General features: G+C 33.9%; 1 protein-coding gene across 1 annotated transcript; it reads right to left on the reverse strand.

Annotated features, from left to right (window-relative positions):
- Nucleotides 1-1744: 1744 nt before the first annotated feature.
- LOC141678883 (DNA replication licensing factor MCM3 homolog 2) lies at nucleotides 1745-7787 on the reverse strand. The gene is made up of 17 exons (XM_074485304.1): nucleotides 7632-7787; nucleotides 7398-7531; nucleotides 6549-6757; nucleotides 6160-6290; nucleotides 5830-6068; nucleotides 5501-5737; nucleotides 5234-5388; nucleotides 4940-5148; nucleotides 4690-4855; nucleotides 4393-4595; nucleotides 4157-4216; nucleotides 3976-4068; nucleotides 3639-3823; nucleotides 2841-2912; nucleotides 2568-2709; nucleotides 2358-2439; nucleotides 1745-2022 (listed from the first exon to the last, which is right to left on the reverse strand). The coding sequence occupies exons 1-16, from the start codon at nucleotides 7695-7697 to the stop codon at nucleotides 2380-2382; spliced, it is 2361 nt and encodes a 786-aa protein (XP_074341405.1). The 5' UTR covers nucleotides 7698-7787; the 3' UTR covers nucleotides 1745-2022; nucleotides 2358-2379.
- Nucleotides 7788-8453: the final 666 nt, after the last annotated feature.

Consider the following 8453-nt stretch of genomic DNA (forward strand, 5'->3'; position numbering starts at 1 on the left):
ATCATGAAGCAGAATTTGTTAGAAAATATTGACAAAATTGGCCAAAGAATAAAGGATATAATTGAGGCAATTATAAGAAAATTTATTTGGACCGGTAGTCCTTCCACACCTGAAGTTGTGCAAATAGTGTGCCCTGCGAATCATTTTCTCTTAAAAATAGAGAAATTTTCTTTTTGAAAATGCAATTCACACACCTAAAGGTGTCAAGTCAGTGGAATATAGATGGTTATTTGTGAAACAAAATGAAATTTCAAAATTTATGAATGTAAAGCTCAAATAATCGTAGATGACCTTGTATAGGTTATAAAGAGAAATAGTATCTTGTGGTGGATACGATTATTTGATTGTTAAATAATCTCACCATATGTGAGTGATTTAATTTCAGTTTTATATATGACTCACTTGACAATGATTATCCCGGAAGGATCTTAACTGCCGGAAGCAGTCCAACAAATTCTTGAGAACGTACCTTCCTCAAATGAAAAAGGGAGTTTGGACCAGCAGTCCGACATAAAATTATTTTACAAAATACATGTTATAAATGTTACTGAATTATAAGGACAACTCTTAAAGTCTTTGGCCAGATCAGATGGAAACTAGAATGTGTTTCTAGTTGACATTGAATTGAGTTGCACCTCATAATAAAAATACTTCATGCTATATTATGTGATAAAGTGTTTTTTGGTGTATATATTAAGAAGAATTACTCTTGGATGAATGATATATTGTTATATGTGGATCCCAGAAGGATTATAAATACACGATAGTACATTAACTTTTGTGAACACTTGAAAGAAATTTTACCGTATCTAAGTAAACTAAAACATGTTTTATTATACATGTTTTGATTATAAATTTATTATTTAAAACAAAACTCCGCTTTCGGTTAGTGTTCATTGTTAAGGGATCGCTCGCTCTAAGGGCGTGTTAATCATGAAGTTACAAAATGATAATTTTATTCAATCTCCACTAACCTATTTTATAAAGTTCTAAGCTAATTTTGCAGGCGAAAGAAATAGGGAATCAAAAATTGAATAAATTATAGGGGAGATTTTCTTTTGCTAGAAATTTTATTGTTGCGGATAATTTTTAACGAGGCAACATTACGTGCAAGGAATGATGATTAAAGGAATCCAACTGATTTCTTCGTAAAGGTATTTCCTACCACTCCATTCGAGAAATTAGTACACATGATCGGGTTGTGCAGACTTCGAGATCTATTTAAAATTCATAATCATGTCAAAATGAGAGGGAGATGTAATACGCTCATTATTACACGTGCAACACATGTACTCTTTTTCCTTTACTTTTTCCTTTACTGGGATTTTTCCTAATAAGGTTTTAACGAGACATATCAGGAGTAATCTAAGGGGGAGAGTTATAGATGACTGTTAGCCTTTCACATGATTATCTTAATTACTAGCAAACATCCATTCTACTAGCATATATAAAATGAGAATTACGAGATGATCTCTTTCATTATTATCTAACTCTCTCTCAATCTCTCTTAGATATATATATTATATTATATATAACAAAAATATGTATTATGTATACTTAAAATTTTATCAAAGGTTTAACAAAATTGATAAATTTATTGTTTTATAAATTGTTTCATATAATCAATAACCTGTTTAAACTCATGATATACCTACCCGTCTTCTTTAATTTACACTCGTCTCCATATTTCATGTTTAGGATTTTTATCTTCATTTAGGAAATATAAGTTTTTAGCAAACTGCAATAACAAATAAATAGTTCATTTTCAATTTCTAATCTAAAAATTGCAGGCACTGCCTGCAATTTAGCCAAAGTTACATCAATCAAGCAATGAACACATTGTCAAAATTAACAATAACAATATTCATATCAAATTTGAACAAGTTCTGCTCCATTGCATCACCTTCTACATCTCAGTTCAGCTGACTGTTTGTACTTGGTACTTAATTCCGAAAAATAAAAAGCTTTTCTGAGACATTCTCTACCGTTTAAGCTGCTTCAGGTGCTGGATGCTACAGTTTCCTGCAGGTCAATGCTTTACAGTTAAAACACTGATATTGCAAGACTCACAATGTAGCTACACCAAGATCAAGGCAAGAATGATGTAATTGCAAGTCAACTGATGCCATCTAACTATTTCTCAGAACTGACGGGACAGAAATTTAGCAGAAGCGTATAATGGTTTATTTCACACAAAAAAAAATAGGAAGTCAGGAGCATGTCAGTCCAACAATTTAGATGGCCTGGTATATGAAATTTACCTACAGTAATTGAGTAACATACAGGTGCATGGTACTTGAAAAAAAAAAAGAATGATATCTACAAGTAGAAAGAACTGTAATTGCTGAACTAGGTACCATTATTATTCAGCAACAGCTTCTATGGTACGTAATATGCCAAATCTCCAGCTAACATCAATTTCCCTTCATCCTGCATTTTCTGCAGAAAATAAAAATTGAAAGTATTAGTCATTTGCCAAAAGTGCAAAATAAAAAACTTTCTTCCTCGAAATAAACCTGTTTAAAAAACTTTCTTCCTCGAAATAAACCTGTTTGAGTGACCATTACCTCTAAAAGGAGCTTAACCTCTGCACTTGAGTAAGGTGCAGCTGCCTGTTTGTTGACAACGCCCTCAACATCACCGATGGATATGTGCTCCAAATGCTGTGCATGCATGTGCTTTCCTAGTGCTGATGTAAAAGCTTCTTCCCTGCAAAGAAAGAGCAAATATTAATTAAATCACCGTAGAAACAAGTAGATTCTTTACAATTCGGGTTGAAAGATTGTTTGGTTCATATCATTAACAATAGCTGCCGAAAAGGATTTTGGGTGAAGACCAACCTCTCCGCAGACATTTCAGTGGCATGCTGGACTTCAGATGGATCGTCTACTTCCATTGCTTCAGTTGCACTTCTGAATAAAAAAATATATGAATGATGTCCATAAAGGTGGATGCAGTCTTTCGTACCAGTGCCATCAAAAGAGGAAAGTAACTGATATACTATATGGCCTGATAAAATTGTGCACATTTCTATTACATTTTAAGAAAAAGGTCAAACTCAAATATATTAATATATTTGATTGTGGTTTTATTATTTTTAGAACCAATACAAGCTAAAATATCTGTTAATTTCAATATTCTCAGTAGCAAGAGAAGCTAGGATGCATATACTCTGTTCATTCATAATTTATGACATGCCAAATGTTTGACAGCTACACTCTTTTAATAAAATCATGTAGTAATACACCATTGTAATGTCATAGTTAATAAAAAAAAGTAGGCCCAGTTTGGTACTAAGCCTGATTTGAAACTCGCAAGTTGCATTTAAATGAATTGAAGTCTTATAAGAGTTGGCATTTATCGTTCACACCCATCAGAAATAGTTGAGAAATACATTAAGTTTAAATGGTGAGGATCTACAAAATTGGTGAGCTATATACTAAAAGCATGGAGTAGGCAATTTCATTTATTAGAGTAAATTCGCAAGTGAGGTTCCCTTAAAGATGATTACTCAAATATTGTTCCAACCTTTTTAACTTACATGATCGCGATCTACAAAATTAAAATGATTATTTTGGTTAGCACCGAAATGACTGTAAAAATATAACGTGCATTAGCTTAATTATTAATCCACTTACCCATCGCCAGCAGAGGCCCCTCCACGATCAGCTCTAACATTTCTACCGGCATCATGGTCAGCTTTGCGTTTATTCTCAAATTCCCTTTCCCTTTCCTGCTCACGCTCTTCCATTTCTGTTAACTCTTTATGGTATATGGCAAAGTTAAGGACTTTAAGTGCAGCCTCAACATCAGATACCAGAACCTTTGTAGAAAAAATTTAGCAACTTAGTTCATATTCATAACAACAAAGTCAGTCTGTTCAAACATGGTGGCTGGTAAAATTATAAACTTACAACCCATGTCATTGGAAGTTAACATGGACTACATCAAAAGAGACAAAGATAAACCAATCACCTGTCTGCTTAACTTAAGTTTGGCATGGGCTGTAGAGAGCCTTATTATAGTTTCCAAGGTTCTGGCAGTGATTGGAAGGGTACCTCCCCCTGTCTGCAGATGGAAATAATCAAACGATTTGCAACGAATGGCAAATTATTAGAGGCAAGTATGATAATCAGTTGACTACATATAAACCCACCTTAGCACCTGCACTGGCATTCCTGAGCTCTGCATATGCTGTTGCAATGTGATCAGAGGCCTGCAATTTTACCATTATCAGCGCCATAGATTCATGGCAACCCATTAATATAAACAATTAAACAAACCAATTCAAGGTGATAACAATGATACTTGTACATGTACTATGCTCAGAATATATATGTATGTATACTGTTAATGTTACACGTTAGAGAAGTGCAAGATAGGTAGTAGTACCTCATCAGTCAGGTCAGGCTGTATCCTATGTTTTGCATAGTGGATGTACTTCTTAAGGAACTTGATAGTGAGAGTATCACACTTCTGAGCCCTATTTGATTTCCTTCCATGTAACATTCGATTATACTTGACAAATACAGTTGAGCCGGTATCAGTTTCTTCATCAGCTCCATACCTTGAATTACCATCTAATGTTGCTGTTCCTGAAGTCACGTTACTTATAATTCAGAACTTAAAGGCAACATTGGAGAATATATCAATGTTAAACCTGAAAGAATTTGGTAGGTTGGCACCTACCTCCATCAGTAGCAGAACGGAATCGGTGCATGCGCAAGACATGATCCGAGATTTGACGGTCAATACCAGGATCCATTTGGTCCAACACAATAAATAATAAATCAAAACGAGACAGCAATGAGTCAGGGAGGCCAATGTTCTTTGTTGGAGTTATTGAACGATCATACTGTACAATAAAACCACCAATTTAATAACTTAAACATTTGGGACAGATGCAATATACATTGTTTGCATGCAGTAAGCAACTTACAGTTCCATATATGGGATTTGCGGCTGCTACAACACTGCATCGAGCATTCAATGATGCATGAATTCCAGCTTTAGCAATCGTTACAGTCTGTTGCTCCATAACTTCGTGTATAGCTACACGATCTTGATCATTCATCTTATCAAACTCGTCAATGCATATAACCCCTCGATCAGCAAGAACCATTGCACCTGCTTCCAGCCTTCTCTCTCCTGGAAACAATTATACTATTTTATGACTGGTCGTAACTTTTAAAAATCATAGTGAATTTATTTAGATCTGTTTATGAATTAATACCAGTTTCTTGGTCAGATGTAACTGCAGCTGTTAACCCAACACCTGAAGAACCTCGACCGGTGGTTGAAATGGCTAATGGAGCAATATTCATGATTGCTCTAAGCAGCTGTGATTTGGCGACTGACGGATCACCAACCATCATCATGTTGATGTCACTATAGACAACAGAAAAGTTATATTACAACCAGTCAAACAGATGCTATACAAGGATATACATTATCAGGCAATACATCATATCTTGTTGAATAGAAATAGTGTCTAACTCACCCTCGCAAGTGTGTCCCATTTTTAAGGTTTTTCTCTGTTCCACCAAGCATTAAAAGAATCACAGCTTTCTTTATCCATGAGTGCCCGTATATAGATGGGGCAAGTGAATTGCCAAGCAGTTCAAATGTGTCATCTCTGTCAGCTATCTTCTTGATCATGCTTATATCCTCAGGAGTATAAATTGGCGCATTTGCCTCTTTGTTTAGTAGAAAAACATTGTTAGCTATCAGCACAGTTCTGCATAACAATGAAACTCATTCAATCTTCTATTTAGACATTGCAGAGAGAAAATAGAGCATAAAATAAAATAAAGTAGTATTTAAATCGACCTAAAAACTCCATTTACTCCACCCTTGCTTTTCCCAGGAAGTGCTTTATATATCCCAACAATAGCCACACGATCTCCAGGTTTGCACGAATCTACTAGGTCATCTTCAACAATGATATCAACTGTACGTGGAAGTTGGCCAGGAGCAGATTTCTCAGGTACTTCTTGCATTGATAGTGTTTGATGGTCTTTATATTTGCACATTCCGTACTCCGTTACTAAAAGGTTTCCGTTTTCATCCTATAAAATTTATAGAATTCATGATACACTTTCCAAGGACTGTAGACTTAAAACAGTATGTAACATTTTAGGGAAAAAAAGACAAATTTACCCTGGTTGGGTAGACAGATCCCGTGGGCAAACCCATATTAGATGTAATATCTCTATACTCGCGGGATGTAAAATTGCCAGTTGATGGACAGAAGTGAACACTTTTAACAACCTTTGGTCTTACAAGAGAACCTGGAAATATAAAAAGTAACATATCAGATGTACATATATAAGCTCACAGGAAATATCGTGTTCAGCATTTGTTCATCATTTATTTAGATTAAAGAAAATGCCGTGAACTTTTATAAAAGCTAACTTGTCAGCGATTGCTATAACATATGCTGTTTTAAATTGGGGATGCAAATTAAAGTAATCCTAATATTAGTGCAATAGGTAAAAGCTAAACAATTCAAATATAGAAATATACGTAAGCCTGAAAGTAAAATGTACATTTTGTTACAATGCCTTCAACGCAGACCATAGAACCAATAAAGCTGGAAAGGAGATCCCTGGGAGTAACACGCCGTGAAACAAAAGGGCCTTCAAAACCAACCAACACTTGCTCTCCTTCCTTCAAGTACTTATGATCAACATGACGAGCTAATTCCGTAATAGCATCACACAGTGGTTGTATATAATTACTTGGATTTTGTAGCAGCCTGAATATTAAGATGTATACATATCACAATAAGCATAAATACCAAGTAAACCCATAAGCATATTTATAATGAAAAAAAATAGCCAGTGAATCCTGAATTAAGAATAGCCCTAAGAAATTCAAACTGCATATTCGTACTTAGTAACACAAAACCAAAATCAGGCCAAAATTCAGAAATGTATAAAAAGATTATAAACGCACAAAAAAAAGTTGTGTGATTGCTTAAATAAAAGCACACCAAAGGAATTAATATAGTGTATTCCTACAATACAACAGAATAAAAAGCAAAATTGGGCTAAAATTGAAATTCATAAACAAAATACAACATAAAAAGACATAGATATACCGTGAAAAAATGCCAGTAAATCCTCTATAAGAAGAGGCCTAAATAATTCAAAGTGACTATTCCTACTTAACAGAAGCAAAATACTTAAAAATCGAAACACATAAACATAACACAACATAAAAACACACATACACACATCGAAAAACTAGTTTCCAGATCCACAATTAAGAGTTACCCTAACAAATTTGCCCAATTTACAAAACCAAAATGCAGCTAAAATCGAAGTTTTAACATAAATTACATCACATAAAAAATGTAAACCCGCATAAAAACATATAGAGAGGCCGCGATATACCTTCGAGACAAGTCGTAACCGTCGGGACCTTTCTGAACACGGTGGTGAAAGATATGAGCGAAATTGATGATTAAACGGTGTCGTTTATGGTGAATCATGGTTTTGATATCTTCCATTAGAGTATCCTTCAGCTCCTATTCAAATGATACACAAATATTAATCAGGAAATGAAGATATAATCATACATACACAATGAATTAAGTAAAGAGAGATGTGTAATTGAGAGATACGTACATAGAGATCGAAGAAGCTGAGGAAGTCTTTCTTCCGGTCAACTCTGTCTTGCTCGCTGATGTCCATTTCGCACTTCGGAGACTCTGTGCCGTCGAGATTGAGAGAGATTTAGTGAGAGAGAGAGAGAGAGAGAGAGATGTTTGTTTTATGATTTTTGGTTTGGGGCCTAAAATATGTTTGGGGTTTTGGCGGGAACGAAAGAAGACCTAAGGCCTCGAGTTTGGCGGGAAAATGGAAAAGGGCCGGCCCAGGATGATGAATTTTGATTTTATGGATCAGAAACTTTGGGCTTCAGCAACAAAGTCGAATATAGCAATCAAATATTTCCGGACAAAAACTAATTATAATTGTACAAAGGGATCGTAACGTTGATCCTCGTTAAAATCTCAATATATTTTTTTTAACTTTTTCAAATATTTGAATAAATTAATTAAATAATTATTATCTTGTATTTTCTTAAATTTATGTTTAAGTCAAAATATTGTCTTATTATTCAATTCAGTTAAAATTTCTATCAAGTCAAATTATCATATTAATATTTATATTTGAACATTTTATTCAAGTCAAATTTACCGTAATAATATTTTCCTATATTTCATTTTCTAAAATTTCACGTAAAATTGTATTACCATTTTAATATTATTCTAAACTTTTTTCCCGAACAAACTTAATATCTTGATATTTTTCAAGGTTTACTTAAACGTTAAATAATAAAAAATAGATTTTGTAGCTTTCTATTTATAGATTAACCAATAATTATACAAATTTTATAGATGTATCTCATAATAAAATAATAATAAGATGTCATAAATTAAACTAATC

The sequence above is a fragment of the Apium graveolens genome, chromosome 8, assembly GCF_009905375.1.
Source record: "Apium graveolens cultivar Ventura chromosome 8, ASM990537v1, whole genome shotgun sequence".
In the NCBI taxonomy this organism is placed as follows: domain Eukaryota; kingdom Viridiplantae; phylum Streptophyta; class Magnoliopsida; order Apiales; family Apiaceae; genus Apium; species Apium graveolens.